At 37.7% G+C, this 26,060-nt stretch overlaps 1 protein-coding gene across 1 annotated transcript in view; it reads right to left on the reverse strand.

Moving 5' to 3' along the window:
* Positions 1–24,791, reverse strand: part of PTPRO (protein tyrosine phosphatase receptor type O) — a 211,090-nt gene extending 186,299 nt beyond the window's left edge. The window contains exon 1 of the mRNA XM_036759490.1: positions 24,717–24,791. Coding sequence (XP_036615385.1) covers positions 24,717–24,791 — 75 coding nt within the window. The remainder of the gene's footprint in view (positions 1–24,716) is intronic.
* Positions 24,792–26,060: the final 1,269 nt, after the last annotated feature.

Here is a 26,060-nt window from a genome sequence, read left to right on the forward strand (position 1 = left end):
CTAGGCCTAACTTTTCCTATTGAGAGTTAAACCATGATATCCTACCTATCTTTTCTTTAGAGCTAGATATCAATCTGTGCCCAGTATCCCTCTTCTCTATCATGATTTCTAAGCTGGAGTGATCACTTATCCTCAAGGTTCACATAATTTCTACTTCAGCAAAAGTTCCTGCTGGTTGGTCATAATCAAGATCAGAAGAACAATGCCCTCTTACTGTTTGAAAAAATGTAATTATCTTTAAGGGAAGTTAAATATTTATCAGCTCCTCTGATTTTGGCAGACAGAGAGCTCTAGCAAATATCCAAATAATTGCCATTTCCTCCACTACCACCATCTCCTGCCCTGCCTTCAGCCAAATTACTATGTTTTACCTCTGTGCCAAGTTTGTGATGTTTCCAAAGCCACTCATCTATTTCCTCCTTCTACTTGGGTACCTCATAGTTTACTTCCACGACATCATCAATAATGTTTCCTCCTAATGCTACTTCATTAGTCCTTTTCTCAATTCCATTCCTTTTGAATAAATTATATCATTAAATACCCATATGATAGTCATTTGTCCCAACCCTCCAGGTCTCAGTGATATTTAGGAGGTTAAATTTTCCTTAGTGCAGTAGTGTTCACCTTATTACCCATATATTCGTGCATTTGTGTTTATGCCTGTGGGAGCTTTGATACTTTATTGCTTCCTCTCTTGTTGCATATTATCCCCTATAAATTATTCATAGTCCATGGGTGTTTTTATTCCTCTATTGTACCTGTTGTTCTGTGTTATCTGGCTTGGTAGATATATGTGGGCTGTTTTCCCTCTTCCCTCCACTTTCAGTAAAAGCCTTCTTAATCAGATTCGCAGGAGGCCAGGAAAATATTTTTTACTGCTTCTTATTAGGGGTCCTCGATACCTAGCCAAGACCCAATCCTTCTAATATTTAATGCTGTGGTCCAGATAGCCAAGTCCCATCCTTAGACAATTGTTTTGTTCTTAAATCTGCCTTTCTTAGCTAAAACCCCTCCTTTCAATGGGCGTATCCGCTTGATATGTTAGAAGCTCTTTTCTGGTTTGTCTCAAGGCTACCAATGTAGCACTTGGGTTCTCCATTCTTTGGGTACTCTCATTCTGTCTACAAAGACTGGCCTATCTCCTTTTCTAATTATTTATGTTCTTGATGATGTCTTTTACTCACATACTTACTCACATTGCTTATAATAGGCTATAGTCTATTTTCACCTACCCTGGTATTTCCTTCATTAGGATTATATGCTCCTTGAGAGCAGGGGCTGTTTTTGTCTTTCTTTGAATCCCCAGTGGGTAGCATAATAGATTCATAGCATAATGTGGTCATTCAATTATATAACAGGTACTTACTGAATGCTTGTTACCTTGATTTGTTCATTGTAATTTGAATTTTCCTGAGAGTGCACATTCTGAATCTGGGGTGTATAAACTTTTCAATATTATGAAAAGTATATTTCAATATAATCAGTTTCCTTTGTAATCCTATGCATTTCTTTTTATTTTATGCATTAAAAATAATTTTCTGAGAAGAGGTCAATGGGTTTTACCAGACTCCCAGGGAGGATCATGACACAAAAAGGTTAAGAACCCCCACTCTAGAACATGCTGTATAATAATTCACAGTCAGGACACCATTGGACCCATGTTCAAAAACAGAAAATAATAACAATATATTTATTCAGGCTAATAATTTACTCAGATTAGTTTTACAAACGAGGAAACTGACTTGGAGAAATTATATTTCTTTTTCACCAACATAGAACCAATAAGAGTTAGAACCGGGACTTATACACAAATAAAATTTCAAGGAGGTTAGCAGCCATGTCATGTTCATGTTCTATATAGTACTTAACATATTCACATGTTGTATGGATGGCCATGGGTACTTGAAAGTTATGCCAACAAGCTCAAACAGGTTTTGTCAGGTTGGAAAAAACTTTAAGTACAGTCATGGTGCAGTCTGCAAATGTTGTCCAAGAGCCAGCCTAACTAGATATGGAGTGTCCCATCATCATCCAGGCTGGCCACTGGATAAAGTCCTTGGATATGACAGTGAAAATAAGCCTAGGTCTCAGGCCCATGTATGCTCTATGAGATTCATCGGTGACAGTAGTGGCATGATTAAAAAAAGAAAAAGAAAAAGATGGGCAACTCAGTGGTGCAGTGAGTAGAACACTGGGCCCTGGAGTCAGGAGGACCTGAGTTCAAACCCGATCTCAGACACTTGACACATGTACTAGTTGTGTGACCTTGGGCAAGTCACTTAACCTCAATTGCCCTGCCTTCCCCGCCTCAACCAAAAAAAAATAAGAAATTTAAAAAATAAAAGAAGAACAAAAATTAAAAGAGGTTAGCAAGAATCAAAATAATTTAAGCCTACAAATATTACTTTAACTGTAGATATTCTAAGTATGAAATCTTTGTCTAATGACCAGTGAGGCTCCATAATCATATATTCAGTATTGACATTCTTGCTGACAAATGAAACAGGAAGACATTAGGAAATTATGACTAAATGGAAGGATGGCTCCCAAGTTCTCTTTGGACAGGCAAATAAAGGAGTTGGTAAAGCTGGTTTTATTGTCTGTTGAAAGGCAGAAAGAAATATAATTTCATGAGGCATTTGCTCATCTTGCCTTACAGTGTGCATAAGATAAAAGACCACCATAAACATGATTATAGCTTATGTGCCAAAATCTATATTAAGAGGATGAGGAAGTAAAGAAGTTCCTTGAACAACTCAGTATGACCCTCACGAATAAAATCAATATGTGCTTTAATATACGGACAAAGAGGAAGATCATGAAAAATATATTGGGAAATGTGGCTCAGGATCAAGAAATAAAAGAGGATGAAGGCTTGTAGACTAAAAAGAATCCTCAAGAATATATCCAAAAATATTTTCTTCTGGAAGAAATACAGAAGGCGCTGGACATGAGCACAAATATCACCAAAAATGAAATTGTCTATAGGAACTGGAAATAATTGCTTGATGAGCGTATTGTAAGGGCTTAAATAATTGTTGCCAGACTGATTGGATTTTTTAGATCACTAATGTGGGTATACCCTCCAATAATGCAGATTACAATTCATTTTTGCTTGATCTGTATGATTCTTGTCTGAATCTTCTTCTGCACAAATTCACCATAAGGAGTCCATCCGTCACGGTGGAGGCCACCCTCACTTTCACGTTACATTGCAGAGATATCAAAGAAGTATGTGGACAATACCGGTTGTTCCTCATTCTCACTGTGTGACCAGCTAGTTAGTTTGTGGCCCCAGACAAGTTACTAAACTTTTCAGCGCCCCAGAAAATTCTGGACTCTAAAGAACAATGGTTGATCTGCCTTGGTAGAGGGAGCTTTTCCACTGGGAGTTCCCTAAATCAACAAAATCACAGGTAAAGACTGCACTAAAAATGGTAAAAGATACTGTTTCAAATCTATATTTCTGAAGATCAATTTCAAGTTTTCTGAGCAGTTTTTTATACCAAATGAGACGTGTAAAATGCTTTGAAAACTTGGAACACTCTCTATCAATCTGCTGTTGTTTGGTTTGTTGTTGTTGTTGAGTTGAGTCTCTTCCCCAGTAGTTTATATTTATGGGTTCGTGGGAAATTAAACTGTGATAGATGTTTGTTTCTAGGACTTGATTGTTTGGTCTTATTTCACTGATCTAGTTTCTATTTTTAATGAGTACCAGTGAATGAGTTTTTCTCATTACTGCTTAGTGGTATGTTTTAAGAACTAGTAACATTAAACACTCTATTTTCCTATTGTTGTTTCATTATAGGCTTTGATATTCTTGAATTTTTAATCATCCAAATGAATTTAGTTATTATTTTGCTTAATCCTATTATATTATCCCAGAGACATCTAGGTGGCACAATGGATAGAGCGCTGGGCCTGGGAGTCAGGAAAACTCATCTTCCCGAGTCCCAATTTGGACTCAGACACTTACTAGCTATGTGACACTGGGCAAGTCACTTAAAAATGTATGCCTCATTTTCCTCATCTGTAAAACAAAATGGAAAAAGAAATTGTAAACCGCTCCAGTATCTTTGCCAAGAAAACCCCAAATGGGGTCATGAAGAGTTAGACATAACTGAAACAACTGAACAACAACATAATATTTCACATTATTGGTATTTTATTATATATGGTGAGTAGCTTTAAAAGCAGAATCATTTTATTTTATCAGTACAGTTCAGCCATAAACTTTACAATTGTCTTTCACTTTAAATTATTATTTTTATTTTTTCAAATTATTTGTTTTTAATGATTTAGGTTCTTTTATTCCTGGGAATTTTTTTGAAGTTCTATTTATACCAGTCCTATATATGTTGACATGTTGCATTTTGTTGCTATTGTAAATGAAATTTTCCATTTCTGGATATCCCCACTGTATTTTGTTATACAGAAAGCTGATGATGTTTAGGGATTTATTTTATATCTGATGCATTGCCAAAGCTCCTAAGTAATTGAATTAATTTTTGTTGTTGACACTTTAGTATCCTCTAAGAAATGATCACATATTATATATAGATGGATAGTTTTGCCTACTTTTAGCCTGTGATCATTCATCTAATTTCTGTTTCTACATAAGTCTTATTCTTACCCTCTTTAGCATTCTAAGTGCTATATCTTTGTCTGAAGCTTTTCCACATTTATTATATAATCATATAATTTTTGTTATTAACAAAATTAAATATGTTTTTAGTTTTCCTGATTTTTAATCTAGCATATTCATGGTAAAATTCCAATTTGACAATAGTTGGTAATTTGTTGAGGTATTGCTGAGCCCACTTTGCTTATATATTATTCAATATGTTCTCATCAAAAGCAATTATATAATTCTATGTCTTTGATTTATCACTCTGGATTGCTATTAGTATAATATTTGTATTATGGAAGAATTATGGTAAGGTGCTATCTTTATTTCTGAAAGTGGTTTAGCTAATTTTTCTTCAAATCAATCACCAGACATTTATTAAATACTTATTATCTACTATTAACTAGGACCTCAAAACACAAAAGAAAAAATAAATAGTTTCTTTACATTTTGTTGGTGTTTAGTAGAATCTAGTTACAGACCATCTACAACAGGCTTGGTTTTTGTCGTTGTTCCTTTGGAAGTTCACATATAACTTGATCGATTTGCTTTCCAAGGTTATATTGAACTCTGTCTCCTGTTTTCTCAATATAGAGATATATTCATTTTTTAAAACAAAAGTTTTCAGGTTTCTTGCCTATAATTGGTATAATAGTTAATGATAATTTTCTTCACTTCCTCTCTATTAATTGTAAATTCTCTTTTATCATTTGTATTTTGGATCATCTAGTTTTCCTTTCTCTCTTGGTGCAAATTAGCTAATGTGTTGTCTATTTTATGCGATTATCCAAAATATCAGCTATTTTATTTAGCATCTCAGTAGTTTTTGTTTTCAATTTTATAGTCCATTGAGGCATAATAAATTATATGCCAACCTTTCATTTTATTTAACTCTTGATGAATCTTTATAAACAATTATTTTTTGTAATTGTATTTGTATTTTACTTTCTAATCCATTATGCCAACTTAACACAATTTTCTGGGTGAGTTCACCCCATTCACTTTCATAGTTCTCATTGTTGAATTTGTTTTGCTCATTTGACTTGACGTTCAAGGAATGGCATATTTTTTTCTCTCTCCACCCCTCACCTTTCTATAGAAGAAAAAAGAAAAAAAAAGGCAGAAACAAGGACTAGGTAACTGTAAAATGCATACTTCAAAACATTTCATTAGGATACGTAACTTTGTGTTCTTGTTGTTTGGTCACATCTGACTTTTTGTGATACCATTTGGGATTTTCTTGGCAAAGATAATGGAGTGGTTTGCTCTTTCCTTCTCCAGCTCATTTTATAGATGAGGAACTGAGGCAGACACGGTTAAACAACTTGCCCAGGGTCACACAGCTAGTAAACGTCTGAGGTTGGATTTAAACTCAGATTTTCCTGACTCCTGGCATGATACTTTATCCCCTGTGACATTTAGTTGCCCCATAACCTTGCCTATCACCTGTATTTTCACTTTTCTGGCATGATGGCTGACATGCCACATAACCAACCATTTAGAGACAACCAAACAGGAGGGACTGATCATCTCTGCAACCTCAGAAAATTAGTTTCTCAAACCCAGAACGGCATTTTTACCACCCCAGGAGTTCTTCTGGCCATCCCATTTTCTTTCCTGACAATTTATTCATAGTCATTAAAGACTTATTCTCTTCTTCTAAAGTTTTACCCTGAGAGGCTCCTTCCTAATACTATTTCTTCCTCGTTTAATAGCCTTCTTTGCTTGCTCATTTTCTTAGACTCTTGGCTGGGGTTTTTCTCCCAATGTGGTAGTATAACTCCATTACAGAGGAGCAAAAACTTCGTTGATTTACCACCCAAGGAAAGCATGATTGCTGAAGGCCCTTCATGATTGTCTGATTTTAATTCTAAACCCCCAAGTTCTTTCCAATTCTAGCTCTGTAAGATTCCACAAATAAATGATTCAGTAATTTATTTAAAGTCAATGTGCTCAATGATCACTATCTCTAATGATACTTTCATTTAAAGATAATATTTCTAAAAAGAAAGAAATTGGCCTTTTATGAAGCCAACAATAGTTATCTAATTACCCATTTTATACATGTAGCAAGCTATGTATGTGAGACGGTGTCTTTACCTCCTTTTAAACATTTTATGATTTTTAAAAAATTTTTACCTTTTAGTAAAATTTTAGGATCTATTATTTTAACAAATCTGATGCTAACATTTTAATATCCTTCACTGCTTTTCAGAATAAATTTTCAGGAAAACGAACCTGCTTTTGAGCATTATTAATACTGTTCTACTTCATAGCATGACCATTTTTGCACACTTGGTGAAATTTTTTTCTGTTTAAAATGTGTCTTAATTATGAAAAAGTACTAGTCTGATTCTTGGGCTCAAAGAATAGAAAAATGGCTACACCGTACCTAAATCTAACTCTACAGGATTTATGCGGAAGGGCAAGTATGTACTGTGAATTCGGGAAAATGTCTTCTCCCCAGAAAATTTACCTTTGGAGGCTAGAGAAAGAGATACAGGAGGGGTTGTGTAAGAAGAAGCCCTCAGAATGGCAAGGACAGGATGAGCCTACTACTGTCTTGAAGGATAGCTTCCAATAGTTTAGAGATATGCTGCCCCAAAATAACATTCTAATAAGACTAACTACAAAGAAAACTTTATCTTACTCTAACAGATCTGGTCTTGGGTAACTCCTGATAGGCTGATTGAACTTTCCTTTTTGCCACAAATAACTCCCTGATATTGTGTAAAACCGTGTGTGTGTGTGTGTGTGTGTGTGTGTGTGTGTGTGTGTGTGTCCCTTTGCTATCCATCAGGCAACTATCCATCTAATTAAACTTTTTTATCTTCTAGTCTTGCCTCCTGATTTATTGACATCCAGTCAAATGGACCAAGGTGGTCGGAATTATTCTCCTAGAGCGTCTTAGAACCCCTGGGTTGAGGAACTCCCCAACAATAAAGACCACTTATAACACGTGCATGAAAGATGCAAGGAGCCAAATAACTCTGTCTATTCTGGTCTCTAAGAGGCAAAGCAACACAGAGGATAGTTACAGGAAAACCTGGCAGTGTCTAGAAATACAGGCTAGCTCTGATAATGGTCAATGATAGCACTATTTAGGGCCAGGAGGCAAAGGCAGCTGTAACCTTTTTCAAATGCACCAAGAGACCAGTTCACTTTTTGAACACACCTGTCTTCATGACTAAGCTAGATAAACATACATACATGCAGGGGTTAGTGGTTAACCGATTCAACTTTACATTGTCTTATACCCTTGAGCTTAGTTCCGCCTGCCTTATGGCTACTTATATCCCCCTTTCCAAACCACAATCTTGGATTATTCCTGACATTTATCTTCCTCCTATCTGTTCTCATGCTGATAAAGGCCTCCTGAGCTAGGCTAGCTAGAGAAAATATATAACTATGTTAATGCATTTCACCAAACATGTTATCTTGCCTAATTAGCAGAAAAGGAGTTTTTAAAAAAAGAACCATGTGTAGATTGTGCATTTATGACTGAAGAGAGTATTCTATCTGTACCTGCCCTACAATTTGGACCCCTGCCATCCACCCTATTACTGAACCCTAAGGACCACTGCTTTTCCATCAGCCTGGCAGCTGAACCCTCCTATATGTCTTGTCTCCTTCAATTAGAATATGAGCTGCTTAGGACTGTCATAAATTTCAACTTGTATCTGTAGCACTTAGCAGAGTGCTTGGTACATAGTGGATGTTTAATTTTTTTTCACTTATTTGTTAGCCATCTTCTCTATTACTATTTTCTCCTTGATTGACCTGGAGCCATATTCTATCTGTACATTTGGCCATTTTCCTTCCTTATCCTCTTCACATGAAATGTAAATTCTTTGAGGATGGGGGTATGCTTTTTTGTTATATACAGCCGATACTTAATACAGTTCCTTGGATTTTTTTGTTGGTGGAGGTCAGGGGGGAAAAGACCCATTCATCTGTATGTATACTGATAGAATGCAAATTCTTCCAATAAAATGTAAGCTTTTTGAAGACAGAGACTACTTCATTTTTTGTCACCTCAACACCTAGCACAGTGGCTGGCATGTAGTACATTTGTCTATATGTACCTACTTTCTCTGCTTGTGTCATTGATTTTTCATAGATTGTAAATAGATTGTACCTCCAATGAGGGCTGGGATTATCTGTTAAGTTGATTAGTATGACCTGTTGAAAGACATGTACTAATCATCTAGAACCTGGGATTTCAACGATGCAGGGAACTCCCAGTGTAGGAAGTCTGTATACCAACAGAGCTCACAGCTTATCTAGTGTTAGAGAATTGTCCAAAGCTGAGAGCTTTTGACTTGCTTGTGATCAGACAGCTAGTGAGTCTCACAGGTGAGATTTGAACTCAGGTCTTCCTGATTGGGCTCTTGGTGGTCCCAATAAATCATGTTCCTGCTATGCGACGTTGCTTCTTAGTATAATATCTTCAAGAATATTGTAGCTAGGAGGGACGTAGTCCCCTCACTTTTATAAATGAGGGAACAGAGTCAGAGAAGTTAGAATGATTAGCCCAAGTTTTCATAGCTGGTGAGGGAGTTGAGATTTAAACAAATGTCTCATGAATCCAAGTGCAATGCAGTTTCTAGTTATACCACAAGGCATAGTGTTCGGAACAAGTAAACAGATGTTTATAAAGTGCTTAGCATATTGCCTAGCATGTAGTAAGAACTTAATAAATCCTTCCATCCTTTCATCTTTCTTTCTTTCCTTCCTTTTCTCCTTCCTTCTTTTTCCTTCTTCTTTCCTTTCCTCTTTCCTTCCTTTCCTCTTTTCTTCCTTTGCCTCTTCTTCACTCTTTCTTTCTTACCTTTCCCTTTCTTCCTTCTTTCTTTCTTCCTTCCTCCTTCCTTTCCTTTCTCTTTTCTTCCTCAGAAGACTACTATTTAAACCCATACCTAAAGAATCTCTTCTACATGCCAAACAAATGCTCATCTAACCTTTGTTTAAAGAGCTCTAGTGAAAGGCAACTCACTACCTCCCAATGTAGGTCATTCCATTTGGAGATGGTTTTTATTATTGGTGAATTTTTCTCTTATTAAGCCTAAATTTGCTTCTTTGTGTCTGCCATTCATTGTTCTCTGTTCTGCCTTCTGGAGCAAAGAAGAAAAAAAAACTAACCCCTCTTACATACGACAAATACTTTTCAAATACATTAAAATGGCTCTTATATCCCCTAAGCAACTGATTCTCACATGGCATAATCTTCCTCATTCTTCCTGGTTGTTCTAATCTGGATAGGCTTTAACTTATCAATATCCTTCCCAAAAGATGACACCTAGAATTGTACTCAGTATTCCATGTGTGATCTGGCCGTGTCCTAATCCCGGGCATCATGGCCCTCATAATGAAATCTAAAAGCCTGCTAGCCTATTTGGTTTCTTTGTTACAATGTTGACTATTATTTAGTTTATAGTCTCAATTTTTTTCAGAAAAAAACCTGTTAGCCATAATTCTTTCATATATACTCTGAGTGGAGATTCCTTCATTCGTTGTATTTGTACCCCGCTCCCCATACTAATTACAGGATCGGGCATATAGAAAGCAATTGATAAATACTTTATGACTAATTGCTCTCATACTTGTGAAGTTGATTTTTAACCCAGTTCCTCTCAAGACATTTGGTCATCATTTGAGTTTGGTGAGATCTTTTGATAATCTGATTTTTAATCCATTCTGTTGGCCATTCTTCCAATCTTCCTATCATTCCTACATTTATTTGAATACATCTTTTATTTTGCCCTGCTCCAAGTAGAATGTAAGCCACTTGAGGTCAGAGATTGTTTCCTTTCTAATTTGTACCCCCCAAATCCAGTACCCAACAAATAGTTTTTGAATTGAACTGAATCGACAATACTAATGGAAGGGAGAAGTGAAGCAGATATTTTCCTTATTTAATAAAATAACAATACCTGACATTTGCACAGTACTTTAAGGTTTACAAAGAATATAACATATAATAATTCATTTGAGTCTCGAAATAATTTTTTGAAATAAATACTAAAATCTTACCCATGGTAGGAGGGTAGAACCAAAATGGGAGAGTACAGGCAGAGTCCCAGCTGAACTTTCCCAACATTTCCCTCCAGTTAACTTTTAGGTAACTCTTCAAATCAAATTTTAGAGTCACAGAGCCAACAAAAGACATTTTTCCGGCATAAGATGGCATAGGAGGTCTGCAAAAGAAGTCTAAGACACCAGGGTGGGGGCTCCATAATGCATGCTATGGCAGAACTAGCAGCAGGCCTTGGAGGCAGCTGTAACAGTGGAAGTAGTAATAGCAGTTTCAAGAGCTGTCAGCCCAGAGATGGTAAAAGCATCAGACAACTGGTAAGAGAGAGGTAACAGGGGACATTTTGCTGGAACTGGGTGTAGCTGGCATTGCTTGGCAATTCTATTGCCCATATGCAGTTCTGGGTCATAATTCCAGGGAACAAAGGACTATATGTAGTTGGTCACAAGGGTACAGGGACCCTGTTTGCAGTTACAAGGCAGAGGGGAACACTAGCACTTGTGGGCTACAGGAGAGAAGTGGGCCTGGTCAATGTTGCAAAGCCAAGAGGAGTGCTTATACTTGTAGCTACAGGGGAACAGGGGCCCGCATTAGGTAAAGACCACAGTGTAGACCAGGAGAGCAGTGACCCATACCTTGGAAGCACCACAAACTTGCAGACCCTCTGAACTAGCTTTGAAAACAGCAGCATGAAAAACCCTGAAGCTTGGGACAATTCATCCCCACCCCCAGGTGAGCATAGCCCAACTTTTAGCACAAAATTCAAAGTGAAGAAATAGCCTGGAAAAAAGAGCAGACAACAACAATCAAAAAAGAATTTGACCATAAAAAGCTACTATGGTGTGGCACAGAAGACCAAGACATAAACTCAGAGGAAGACAACAATGTGAAAATAGCTATAAGCACAGCCTCAAAGAACAATGCAAATTAGACCCAACCCCAATAAGAATTCTTAGAAGAGTAAAAGAAAGAGATAAGAGCGGTAGAGGAAAAATTAGGAATAGAAATGAGAATGATGCAAGAAGACTACGAAAAGAGAATTAACCACTTGATAAAAGAAACACAAAACATACTGAAGAAAATAACACTTTAAAACAGATATGGTCTAATGGTAAAAGAGGCACAAAAATTCACTGACAAAAGAACTCCTTAAAAGCAGAATAAACCAAATGGAAAAAGAGATATAAAAGCTCACTGAAGAAAATAATTCTTAAAAAATTAGAATTGGACAACTGGAAGCTAATGACTCCATGAGACATCAAGAAACAATAAAACAAAGTCAAAAGAATGAAAAAAAATGAAAGACAATGTGAAATATCTCACTGGAAAACAACTGACATGGAAAATAGATTGAAAAGAGATAATTTAAGAATTATTGGACTACCTGAAAGCCATGATCAAAGAGCCTAGACGTCATCATATTTCAAGAAGTCATAAAGGAAAACTGCCCCTATATCTTAGATAGAGAGGGTAAAATAGAAATAGAATCCACTGTTCACCTCCTGAAAGAGATCCCAAAATGAAAACTCCTAGGAATATTGTAGCCAAATTCCAACACTCCAGGTCAAGGAGAAAATATTGCAAGCAACCAGAAAGAAATAATTCAAATAACATGGAAACACAGTCAGAATCACGCAAGATTTAGTAGCTTTCAGGTTGAAGAAGCAGAGAGCTTGGGGTATGATACTCCAGAATGCAAAGGAGCAAGGATTACAACCAAGAATAACCTACCCAGCAAAATTGAGAGTAATCTTTCAGGGGAAGAAAGGGATATTTAATGGAAAAGAGGACTTTCATGTATTTCTGATGGACAAAACCAGAGCTGAATCAAAAATTTGACATTCAAATACAAGACTCAAGGGAAGCATAAAAGGGTAAACATCAAAGAGTAAATACAAGAAACTCAACAAGGTTAAACTACTTAAATTCCTATATGGGAAGATGATACATTAAGAACTTTATCATTATTAGGGCAATTAAGAGTCTACATTGAGGGCATGAGTATGAGTCAATTATGTTAGGATAATCTCAAAAAATGAAGGAGAAAGAGGGATGCATTAGGGGAAGGGAGAAAGGATAGGTAGGATGGGGAAAATTTTCTCACATAAAAGAGGCTCATAAGGAAGAGTTTTTATAGTGCAGGGGAAATGGAGAGGGGTGGCAGACAATGCTTGAACCTCATTCTCCTCAAAATTGGCTCAAAGAGGGAAGAATATGTATGTGTGCACACACACACATACACACACACTCAGAACTCAGAGAGAGAGAGAGAGAGAGAGAGAGAGAGAGAGAAACACACACAAAGTTGGGTATAGAAATGTAACTTACCCAACAGGGGAATTGGAGGTGAAAGGTATAAGACAAAGGACCCATATGTACAAAAATATTTATAACAGCTTTCTTTGTGGTGGCAAAGAATTGAAAATTAAGGAGATGCCCATAAATTGGAGAATGGCTGAACAAGTTGTGTCATATGATGGTGATAGAATATTGTGAACTGATGCAAAGAGAAGTGAAGAGAACCAGGAGGTCCCTAGGCATAGCAACAGCAATGTTATAATGAGAAAAAGTTTACTACTATGATCAATACAATGATCTAAGACAATTCCAAAGGTCTCATGATGAAAAAATGCTATCCCCCTCCAGAGAGAGAATTGATGAACTCTGAATGGAAATCAAAGTATAGTTTTCTTCTTTCCTTCCTTCCTTCCTTCCCGTCTTTCCATCTGTCTGTCTTTCTGCTATTTGGCTAATATGGAAATATGTTTTGCATGATTTCACATGTGTAATTGATATAATTTTACTTGTCTTCTCAGTGGATAGGGGAGGGGTCTGAGAGAGGGAGAGAATTTGGAACTCAAATTTTAAAAAGAAAAGAATTTTTAAAATAAATAAATAGTTTTTTAAAAATCATACCCATGTAACAGATAAAGAAACTGAGTTTCAGAGGATTAAGTGACTTGTTCACACTGGTCTGAAGTGGAATTTGAACCCAGATCTTCCTGGTTCCCATGTCCTGTGCTCTATTCAATATGCCACAATGCATTTTCCTACCTTCTCTCCACTCCAGACTGGCAATTTAAGATATATTTATATGTTCTTAAAAGAGGCTAATATGGACAATTTGGAACCATTAGGTTTTATTTTCATGTAGGACTATAGGAACAAGCAATTTGGACTAAATCAATCTTCTCTTTGTACACAGTTCTATCACAGTCAAGCAAACAGTGCCTCAGATTAGGGTAAGAAAAAATAATCTAAAATATTTATGTACAATAATGAGGTCCTTATATAAACTTGTTTAAAATTTCAATTAAGAGCTCCCCACTAGAGAAATTAAAGGAATTGGTTTTAAAGCTAAATGTAAGCTAAAGTTAGATATAAAATTCATAGTGTAATATTGGGAATCTAAATTGATGATCTCTAATTAGGATCTAAGCTAATTTTCTGATGGACAGAAATAAAGTAAATTTTACATCACTCAGTAAAAACCAGGCAGCACAAAAGACAGTGAATTCTATATTAAAAGATATACTCTTCTATTTTAGAGGCACAAATGTGACTAACCTGTCTCCAAGCAGGCAACCGGAATCACTAGTAAACTATGTTTTACATTTAAAGTCTGTTGATTCGTAAGGCACACATGGGGGAAAAATCTGTCGGTGTAAATTTAAGAAAATGAGGTCCAGGGCTGCTTAATTCTCACTCTTTATAATCACTTTAGCACAGCGTTGGAAGAAGAGTATTTCTATACGGTTAATCCTAAGTACCTAACCATTCTTACCGAAGTCTGCAGTCATTCCTGATTAAGAGGAGCTAATTAAGAAATGTAATTCAGGTAGTAAAAATGCAAAGGAAATTTCCCATAAAACGTGAGATGAATGTGGTCATATCTTATCACCATATTTATATGTAAATGCCAACATACTTTATATCAGCTTCTATTGTAATCCCTTCACGAGAGGTCCTCTGGAATCAAAATGTTATTAATATATTCCAAAAATACATAATCCTCTTGGTCTTTTATTACCCACATATTTAATCATTTCTGCGTAAGACAGCTTTTGAAGACAATTACTCCACCTAACAAAAATCTAAAAACCTTAGCAACATCTACAGTAATATCAGATTTCTTAGGGTGCTGGTGGTATTACTCACTATTAAACATGACATGTTAAATTATGCTGTGTTTTACAAAAGCATATCTATTACCATGATTATTAGTTTAATTATAATTATAGACCTTGATGTACATTGTTATAATCAGAATGATAGTACCGGGAAATTTTTTTTATGGATTGTCAATTTGTCTTGGGATAGAAAAAGACCAATTTACCCAAAGGAAAAGGTATCTTATGATTAATAAAATAGATGGGTACACTTTGACCAATAAAAAAGCCAGGGTTATTGTAAATACATTATCTGATTATATACTTCAGTTCCTTTGATGTGTGATGTCATGAGTCTAGATGCTCCCTCTGCTTGCATGTACCACACAATCCATTTATGCCTTTGAATTCCTTGAAATATTATTCATGCCTGTTTATAAACTCGCCATAAAACATGTAGAACTGAGTGTTGTAAACTAAAAATAAAAAAAACTAATTAAAAAATAAACTCACCATAAAAAGTATGCCCAACATGCTAGAGACCCTTCTTTATTTCGTTCAATACTTTGTGGGCACCAAAGTAACACCTGGGTTGCCCATTTTTATGCCATACTCTTGTTGCATTATGTGACAGGGCTACCTTCTTTTCTAATCATACGTACGCAGGGTAGGGTGACTGAGTCTCAAACAGATGGCACCAGGAGGAAGGTGAGGTTGGACCTCCAGCTTGGCAATCATGCCCAGATTTGATCTCATGCATGATGAAGTGGAATGGCTCAGGTGACTATGAACACAAATAAAACTCACTATCACTAAGCTGGGCTGAAATGTTATGCAGTGTAGATGTGAAATAGAAAAAGGCTTGTCATCATAACAGCAGTTTATTCTCATTGTCAATGACAATGGAACCATTACTTTGTACTCCAATACCTCATGATCCAGTATACTGTGTGAGAGAGTGCAAATGGTATCTAAGATGAAATTTGAAAGAGTGGTGAATTGAACCCAAAAGAAATACGTGCCAGAGGAGATACAATTTTAAAGGCAATTAGATAATGATTTTAATAGATCTGAACAGGGAGGATTTAAAAATATGGTAAAAATGACATTGTATTACCATCCAAAGAAAGTAATTACCAATATGCCTACCTCCTCCTCTCTATCAAATTTCTTTGAGAATGGTCTCTGCATATATCAAGGATGTCAATGATCAAAAATATGAAAAAGGAATAGAAAGGCTTTTATAGATGTTCTTCACAGTCACAGAACTTACTAAGTGATATAAAGAATATGAGAATCTACTGTATCTACTGTTTGTTGACTACAAAAAAATTATTTAGTAGAGTCTCTAACTAGTTGTGTGGCCTTGGCAAGTAATTTGACATCTCTAGGTTTTCTGTTATCTCATCTCTAATATGGGGACAGTGAATCAGATGATCTCCAAAGTCCTTTAATGAGTCTATGACCATAAGCACTATAGGAGTTTAGGAAAAGGAGGGATCACTGAGATCTGGAGTACATAGGGAAGGCTTTATGGAAGAGATGGGGCTTGAGTTAGATCTTAAAGGATTGTTGATTAGAATAAACAGAGAAGAGGGCTACAGGGAGGAGGTTAGAGCAATAAATGAGTTAGGGGGAAAAATCTGACCAGAACAGAGATTATAAAAGGGGTGAGGGGAAGGGGATGATATCACAGAGTGAGAAATAAAGTTGTAGGATGGGGTCAGATTTTGAAGGATCTCAAAAGGTAGGGAGAGGGATTTTGATGGTACTTGACAACAGAGGGAAGTAAGGTGCAGGTTGGGAAGAATAATACTATAATAACAAAGTTAAATAGTACTTTTGAGTTAGAAGAGCAGCCAGATGGTACAGTAGTTAGAGTGCATGGCCTGGAGTCAGAAAGATGCATCTTCCTGAGTTCAAATCTGGCCTCAGACACTTACTAGCTGTGTGATCCTTGGCAAGTCACTTAACCCCATTTGCCTCAGTTTGCTCATCTGTAAAATGAGATGGAAAAGGAAATGGCAAACCACTCCAGTATCTTTGCCAAGAAAAACCCAAATGGGGTCACGAAGAGTTGGACTCAACTGAAAAACGACTGGACAACATAAAAAGCTTAGAAAGCACTTTTCTAATAATTCTGTTAGGTATGTGGTTCAAGTATTATTAATCCCACTGTCTACATGAAGAAACCAAAGTTCAGAGAGGTTAAATGCTGGGTCTAAGGTCACACATCCAATAAATGTTGGAGCCAAGATCTAAACCAAGGTTTTTCTTCACTCCAAGTCCAGCACTATCCTCGTCGTCACCTAATGAAATCAATATTTAAGAAAAACTGGTAGTGGTATTCATGAAGGAATGGGGTCTGTTGACATAAAAACAAAAAGGCCTTAACAGAAACATTTTTATCTGGCAAATACACTCTTCATATGTTTGTGGAGAAACATAGAGCATGATTTAGTTCATTCAATTCTGTTTAGTTCATTCTGTTTCATGTACTATACTCCAAAACCGGGCTTCTTCACTTCTTTTGTGTCTCACACCCCCTTTGGCAGAATAATTTTTAAGTATATAAAATAAAATACATGGAATTACAAAGAAAACAAATTATATTGAAATACAAGTAACAAAATATTTTTAAAAAACAAGTCCATGGGCCACAGGTTAAGAACCCCAGATCTAGAATCTTCTTATTAGCATCGAAGAGCTAAACTTTATTCTTTGCATTTGCAGTTACATGTTCCACTAACTTCGCAGTCCTATGCTACACCTTATTGTAGTGCAAACATGCTCCTGGGATCCTGAAGGCTATGCCAATAAAAACCAAATTCCAGCAGACACCTCCAAGATGATAAAGCTTCAAGTTGTATGCCCAGTGATAGGTCAACTGTCTGTAATTTCAGCACCAAACTAGTCAAATGCAGAGAAGCCCACCTATAGAAATCTACACACCAGGTTCTTAGATTGTTCTACCCAGCTATTTATGAAACTGCCTACCAGAGTCTAGAGGGATTGCCATTGACATTCAGGTAGAGAGCACCACACCAAGAAAATCACATAGCTTGTAAAGCATTTAAATATATAAGTGCACAAACTATAACCTATACTGAATATCCTTCAGAATACTCTGAGGACTAGAGTTGGAAGGCATATATAAGGTTTACTAAGAAGCTAGATATTTGTGAGTTGAAATCAAATCTTTCCTTTATGTAACCATAACCTTATATTCCTTCAGAAGCCAGAAGGAATGATAAATTTTCAAATTAAGGACAAAAGGGGCATACTCTTTTATTTTATTTTCTTATGAAAATATCTGAGCTGAAGTACACCTAAGACTGCTCTAGGTTGATATTTTTTTTCATGTTCCTATCTGTCTTCACTTGTCATGATGTGAGCACAGATATGTTCCATATGTTCTCACATTGCTAAAGAAAAACATGGGCAGATGTGCACAGCAGAGATCGTTTTTAACCACAGTCACATATTAAAGTCAATCATCATCAACTACTCAACAGTGATGCTATATGTGAAAGAGGCTGGCTAGCTGGCTGGACATTCATCAAAGAAGTCAGATGGCACAGAAGTCAATGACAATGTAGTTTATTGCAATGTCAGTGCCCTTACCTGTTTGGGATGAAATTCAAAGACTATAAATTCCACTCTGCAATATATAATATTGCCGGAGACTGGAAAATCGCCTTACCCCTCCCCTCTGCCTGACCCGCGCCCCCTCCCTTCGCTGGCCTTCATTTCTCGCTTATCTTTCGTTTCCTGGCCAACTCTCATCTCTGGGAAATGACGCAGGCCTGCGTCCTATGCATAGCCACCCCTCTGGGACGTGGCATTCTGATAACATGCTCATAAAAACCCTTACCAGGAACAATAAAGAGAGACATTTTTCCACCAGTAATGCGTCTAGTCTCCTTCCTCTCCGTGATCCCGTTCCCGAGCCTCTTGGCCCTTAGAGCCATTAGGTTCCCCTCGAGCCTAGCTCCCCCGGACCTCTCCAGCTTCGCTAACCCACGATTGTGTGACCTGCGGGCCAGGTCAATTGGCGCCCAACGTGGGGCTCGAACGCTGGACAGGGACCCGATAGACGCCCCCGCCCCCTCGTCCGGACTCCGAAAACCCCATTAAGGTAAGTGTTCGCGTCTATCGACATCATGGGATCACAACTATCCAAAGAACAGGTTTTTCTTAAAGATTTAAAACAAAGCTTCAAAGAGAGACATTTTTCACCAGCAGCGCGTCTAGTCTCCTTCCTCTCCGTGATCCCGTTCCCGAGCCTCTTGGCCCTTAGAGCCATTAGGTTCCCCTCGAGCCTAGCTCCCCCGGACCTCTCCAGCTTCGCTAACCCACGATTGTGTGACCTGCGGGCCAGGTCATAATATGTATGCCATTTCAAAAAGGAAAGCTACTGTGTAGGAGTTTGTGGGGAGAATGGGCATAGGAGAGAAAAAGCTTTCTTCTGGTACATTTTATACATTCAAGGATAAACAGATTATTTTTTTGGCTTGTAAATAGCATGAATAGTCTCAAAACTCATGCCTTGTGGGCATAAATATAAAATACCTTCCAGAATTATAAGGGAGTAGAAATAAATAATGCTTTTCTTTTCAAAATAGTAATAGATAAGAAAAATAGAAGAGGGGCCAAATATAAAAAGTATACCAATTCAGTGGATTCAAGGAAAATAAATTCCAGCCTACTACTATCTTTAAGAGAAGGAAGTTAATTGGTCAATATGCATTAATTAGTACCTGGGATGATGCCAGGGATAGAAAGAAGGGCAAAAACATAGTCCCTACCCTTAAAGAGTTCACTCTAATGCATGAGACAACATGAAAACAACTATGTGCATAAATGCAATGTACCTTCAGAGGGAAGGCACTAGCCATAGGGGACCAGGAAATAGCTCCAGCAGAAGGTGAGATTAGAGCTGAATCTAGAAGGAAGATAGAGGAACCAGGAGGCAGGAGTGAGGAAGCAAAGTATTCCAGCTTGTAGAAGGAGCTATTGAAAAGGCATGGAGTTGGAAGATAGAGTGCCATGTGTGAGGAAAAGCAAGGAGGCCAGAGTCTCTGGATCATAGAGTAGATGGAAGGTATAAGACAACTGAAAAGGTAAGAAGGGTTAAAGGTGGGAAGCAATTTAAATGACAGAGTATTTTACATTTTATCTTTGAGATAATAGAGAGTTATTAGAGTTTATTGGTTGGGAGAGATGACAAGTCAATTTCAATATAGGCATCCCTCATTTTATTGCACTTCATTTTATTAAGCATTGCAGATTTTTGTTTGGGGGGTTTTTTGTTTTTACAAATGAAACATTTGTGGCAACCTTGCATAGAACAAGTCTATAGGTGCCATTTTTTCCCAACAGGCTATCATCACAACATGTCTCTGTGTCACATTTTGGCAATTCTCACAATATTTCAAACTTTCTCATTGTTATTATATCTATTATGGTGATCTGTGACAGGTGATGTCTCATGTTACTATTGTAATTGTTTTGGGGTGCCACAAACCACACCTATATAAGACAGTGATCTTAATAAATACTGTGTGTGTTCTAACTGCTCCACCAGCCAGATGTTCCCCCTATCTCTCCGCCTCTACTTGGGCCTCCTTATTCCCTGAGACACAAACAATATTAAAGAATATCATATGAATTTAGTTGATAAAGCAGCAGCAGGATTTGAGAGGATTGACTCCAATTTTGAAAGAAGTTCTGCTGTGGGTAAAATGCTATCAAACAGAATCACATGCTACAAAGAAATCTTTTGTGAAAGGAAGAGTCAATCAATGCAGCAAACTTCATTGTTGTCTTATTTTTAAAAATTGCCACAGCTCCCCCCAGCCTCCAGCAACCACTATTCTGATTAGTCAACAGCCATCAACATTAAGGCAAAATCCTCCATCAGCAAAAAGATTACAACTCACTGAAGGTTCTGATAATGATCAGCATTTTAAGCAATAAAATATTTTTAATTTAGGTATGTGTGTTTTTAGTCATAATACCATTACACACTTAATTGACCATGACATAGTGTAAATATAACTTTTATATGCACTGTGAAACCAAAAAATTCATGACTCACTTTATTATAATATTCACTTTATTGCAGTGGTCTGGAACTTTAACCCACAATATCTCTGAGGTATGCCTATATGGGAAAATCACTTTGACAGCTGATTCATTCATAGATTGGAGTAGGCAAAGACACAAGGCAAAGGAGCCAATTAGAAGAACTGCTGCAAAAGACCCAGGCATGAGGTGACAAGGGCCACCATCAAGGTAGTGGTTCAGTGAGAAGAGAGAAGGCTACATATACAAGAGAAACTGTGAATGTAGAGTAGACAAAACTTGGCAATAGATTGGATAAGTGGGGTGAGGATGGCTACTTCCAGGTTGTAAGCTGAGTGACTGGGAGGATGGTGGTACCCTCAATAGTATTAGGAAAGATAGAAAAGTTTTGGGTGAAAGATAATGAGTTCTATCATGGACATAGTGAGTTGAGATGCCTATGGGCATCCAGTTTAAGATATCCAAGAGCAGTTGGTAATGCAAGACTGGAGCTCAAGAGACTGGTTAGGATTGGCTATGTAGACCTGAGAATTACCTGTATAGAGATGTTAACTGAACTCATTGGAGTAGATGAAATCAAGAAGTGAGAAATCATGAAATGAGATAATATAGAGAAGAGAAGAGGGTCCAAGAGTTGTTGAAGAACATCCATACTCAGTAGGCATGAACCAGAAGAAGATACAATGAAGACATATGTTGGCATCTTCCATATTCTATCTCAATTGATAAAAGAGTAAATGATGGTGAACTAGAGGTAAGGTTTTTGCAGTTAGACAATGATCCTGATATTCTTGGGTCCAAATTCTTATATTGTAGTTGAGATAATTATAGAAAGTTTCAGAAGAATGAGACAGCAGATACAAGTTTAGGTTGCATTCATAAGATCATAAGTTTAGATATGGAAAGGACTCTAGAATAACCTAGTCCAATTCCCATTTGGCTGATAAAGGAGCAGAGGACCAGAGAGATTAAATGACTGACCTGAAGTAATACAAGTAGTCTGGAATGGATCCCAGGACTTCCCTTGCTCTTAATTCAGAGCCCTTTCCCTTACTCTATATTGTCTTTTATTTGATTAGCTCCCTAATTAAGGATCACAAAGTCATTAGCTTACAGTCATCTATTCTTGAAGCTTTTCTACAAATGCCAAAATGTTGTTGGGAAAAACAAAACTCACTTAATAATCTAATATCTTAATAATTTATTCATATATTAATTAATCTCATGGTATCTAATGAAAGCAAACAAAACAATGGATTTATCATAAACATAAGGTGCCTGAACTTGTGTTTCACTAATATATGGCTATAAGAAGCATTCTGATTTCTTATTTAGTAAGGTGTAAGTTTAGGGAACATCAGTTAGCCTGCATTGGTAGGAGAAATAAAGTTATAAACCTAATCTAATGTTAAAGTACTCCTTAGAGGCTTTAACTTACGTATCATGGGTAATAAAAGGACTCTGAAGATTTGTTGGCCATCCTAAAAACTATGGGAGGCTATATTTTTGGGGGGTCATTTCTTTTTTGGTGAATGGTTTATGACTCATCACACATGAGTAATCACTCTACATTCCAATATAATATGCTTTTGATGATTCAGCCATATCCAAAGTCACTCACTTCACTGATAGTGAATAACAGAACTACAATTTGCATCTAGCTTCTCTGATTCCATATTCAGTGCTCTTTCAACTATTACATCATTCAGTAAAGACTTTGTGTTTTATGCCAAAAGGTCTTATCTGTATGGATGAAAAGTTTCTTCTAAAAAGGAATCATCCAGGTGTTTTCAGGTATTTAGACGCCATGTGTCATATTCAAACACATAAGTGGTATCTATTTACCTTTTGTTCAGATTTTGAATTCTGAAGGTTGAAAAGGTAGTAAAATTTGCAATGCTTCAAAAGATTTGTAATTGCATTGATATGTCCTTTAACACAGATCACAGTGCCTTAGTACATGGTCTTACTGAGCTTCCCTGTCCCTATTTCGAATCACCTGGTGGTCAACCTTTTAGTGATGAGAGTCTTCAAATAGCAGAGAAAAATTCAGAGACATTTCACAAGAAACTGCAAGCATTAGTAGGGACAAAGTCCAAAATGGAAAGTGCTAAGCCTAATCAAATTTTCCCTACAGAAAAAGCTTTTAGAAATAGTTGCTAACTTAATAGACTTTATGTTAAATCATTTAATTTAAATCTATTGCTTTGCTGCTGCTTCCTGTAGGTCCAAAGTGTATTGCAAAAGTTGCTCATAAATCTTTTTTTTAATGTCTCCTTGTATGTCTTACCATGCTTACACTCAAGGTAAACCAGAATATACTTAATATTTAAGGATTCATAATTTAATAAGTATGAGCATTCATTTCACTCACACAGATGGCACTCCCTCTATACATTAGTAGATCATCTTTGAGATCAGTTTTTTTATGCAGCCAACTCGGTGATGAGCCTTTCTGAACTTGGCTTGTACTCAGACAAGAGACATCACTTGGCCTATACTCAAAGCCTTTGCAGCTTTGCAGTACCTGTCAGAACTTTGTGGTCTGGCTCAGCCTTTGACCCAGGGTCATTACTGTAGTAAGATCAGCAGGACTCTAGTGGAGAATATGAGAGATTTAAAATAAAATATCACTCTTATTTGCATAGCACCAGTCTCACAGACAAATATTCATTAATTCATGGAGTATATAGACAAGAATTGAACATCTCTGGTACGAGAACCATTTCCATCCATTAATGTCTCCTTGGTGTCCAAGATTAGATATTACTGTAGTGCTAAAAGAACAGCTCCCATTCTCTTTTCTAGTCTTCAACTTGCTGAAGAATGTAGTGACTAAGGAAAGAATTAAAACAGAACTCCTGAAGACAGAGTGGGAGATAATTAATTTACAACTTCACACCACTTCTCAGGAAAATCTTCAACAAGTTTATACTGTAGAGTACAGGCACTTAGCAACTTGCAAAAAAAAGTCTTAAAAATAATCAGTGCTATGTGATCTTGGGCAAGTTACATCACCTCTTCAGGCCTCAGTTACCTCATCTGTAAAATGAGGGGCTTCAACTAAATTGCCTCCGAGGTACCTTTCAGCTCTGTCTATAATCCTATGATTATTTTTGCTTACTGCAAATGTGTTCAATAATCACCCTCTCCCCCCAAGAAAAATACTCGAAGTGCAGTTGTTCAAAGTAGATATTGAAAAGTTAATTGTAACAGGATTCCAGACATTTACTATTCATGATGGCACCTTCCCAAATGCATCAATATGCCAAGGACTTGTGATTCCCAACCTTTTTGAAAAAAAAGAAAAGAAAAATCCTAGAGAGTTACTATTTAGCGGTGCCTTTAAGCAAAGATAATGATTTGCAATCTCAGTTCAAGAAAAAATGCATAATTATAGCTAACATCTGCAGTCTACAGCCAGGAAAGAAATTAAAGACAGAGCAATATACTCTTCCAGGTTGGGGGAGCAAAGCAACGAACGGCCTAGGTGCGTGGAAAGTGACCTCATTTTTCTTTAGACGGCTTTAGCCAACGAGCCCACCTCCGACTCTGACTCCCATTTCTGAATGTTGGGGGTGGGGAAGCACAATGGGAGAGCGGCAGGGGATGAGGCAAACTTCTCTTACTGCTCCCCCCTTTCCCTATAAGGCCCCAAACCAAATACAAAGAATATGAAGCGAATAAACATACACTCTCAAGTCCAAGAGCGCAACTGGCTCTCCCACTTGCAGCCACAGCACATCTGTCCTATCCCAGCATGCTGGCTCGCATTGTAGAGGACAGAGCCTGGCAAGGCTAAGCCAGCTTGCGCTGTGGCCAAAAAGGCAGCTCATGAGGGTGTCGGCGTTTCCCTTACCTTGAGGAGCACAAAGAACCAGAGCAGGGGCAGGATCATGAGGCTCCCGCTCGCCCTCGTGGGCCGGCTTCCCATAGCAGCTCTGACGGGTCCGAGGGAGGGAGCGAGCCGCTGTCTGGGCAGAGGCGGCCGGCGGCCCCCGCTCGGCTTCTCCGGCTGGTTCCCTCAGCTCACAATGGCGTATTGGTGCCGAGGGATCAGATGGCCGGCACCGTCGCCACTCCCGGGGGGCGCATCCTCCCTTTTCTCTCTTTCCGACAACTCCTCTTCTTCCTTTCCTTCGCCTGGGTTTCTCCAAGGATGTGTCAAGCGGTCCTGCTCTTTGATGACTAGCTAAGGATGAAGGGATGAGGCTTGGGAATGGGCGAGGCTTTGCTGCCAACCCGGGTGTTCTCCGAGCCGCAGGGTCCGCGTGGTGATAAGCTGCGAGTCCCAGCACACCCTACCGCTCTCTAAGCATCCTCAGCTAACAAGGAGCCTCTTACTCTGAAGGCTTAACATGATAAGAAGCCTACCATCTCTCTCTCCCTGCCAGCGCCCGCCCACAATCTCTTTCAGATTCCATTCTTGGCTCCGCCTCTCATCCCAGCCTCACCTCCCTATCTCCTTACCTTCCCTCAATATGAACGACTGCTGTTAAGTGGATTTTCATGTATCCTACTCTCAGTTATTTGTTCAACAGCCCAACCAGGGAAAGGAAGGAAGGAAGGAAGGAAGGAAGGAAGGAAGGAAGGAAGGAAGGAAGGAAGGAAGGAAGGAAGGAAGGAAGGAAGGAAGGAAGGAAGGAAGGAGAAGGAAAGGGAAAGAAAGAGAAAGAAAGAGAGAGAGAGAGAGAGAGAGAGAGAGAGAGAGAGAGAGAGAGAGAGAGAGAAAGAAAGAAAGAAAGAAAGAAAGAAAGAAAGAAAGAAAGAAAAAGAGAGAGATACCGTTCAAGAATTTTCACCAAACCTCTCTGTCAAACAGGGGCACATGCCCCAAACAAGAGTATGGACACAACGATTTTTATGTCATGAGTTGTTGTGCTTTAAAACTGTAAAGCACTACAAATATGTAAACAAATAGTACATAATTGTTACTATTACTAGGCGGAAAAGAGGAAGAAGAGGAGAGAGAAAATTATAAATAGAGAGCTGGCCTCAGAGCCAGGATAGAAGTGGGTTCAAGTCCTGTTTCTGACACATACTGATTATGTGACTCAGGGTAAGTCCTCTTAAGTTATAGGTATATGTGAACTCTCTTAAGTTATAGAAAAATTATCAGTCTGCATTGGTATAGAGAGGTTCTCCATGTGGGAGTTGCCTATATGAAAGAAACCAAAGGTTTAGTCCCTATTTTTCTTTCTAT

The sequence above is a fragment of the Trichosurus vulpecula genome, chromosome 5 (assembly GCF_011100635.1).
Source record: "Trichosurus vulpecula isolate mTriVul1 chromosome 5, mTriVul1.pri, whole genome shotgun sequence".
NCBI lineage: Eukaryota > Metazoa > Chordata > Mammalia > Diprotodontia > Phalangeridae > Trichosurus > Trichosurus vulpecula.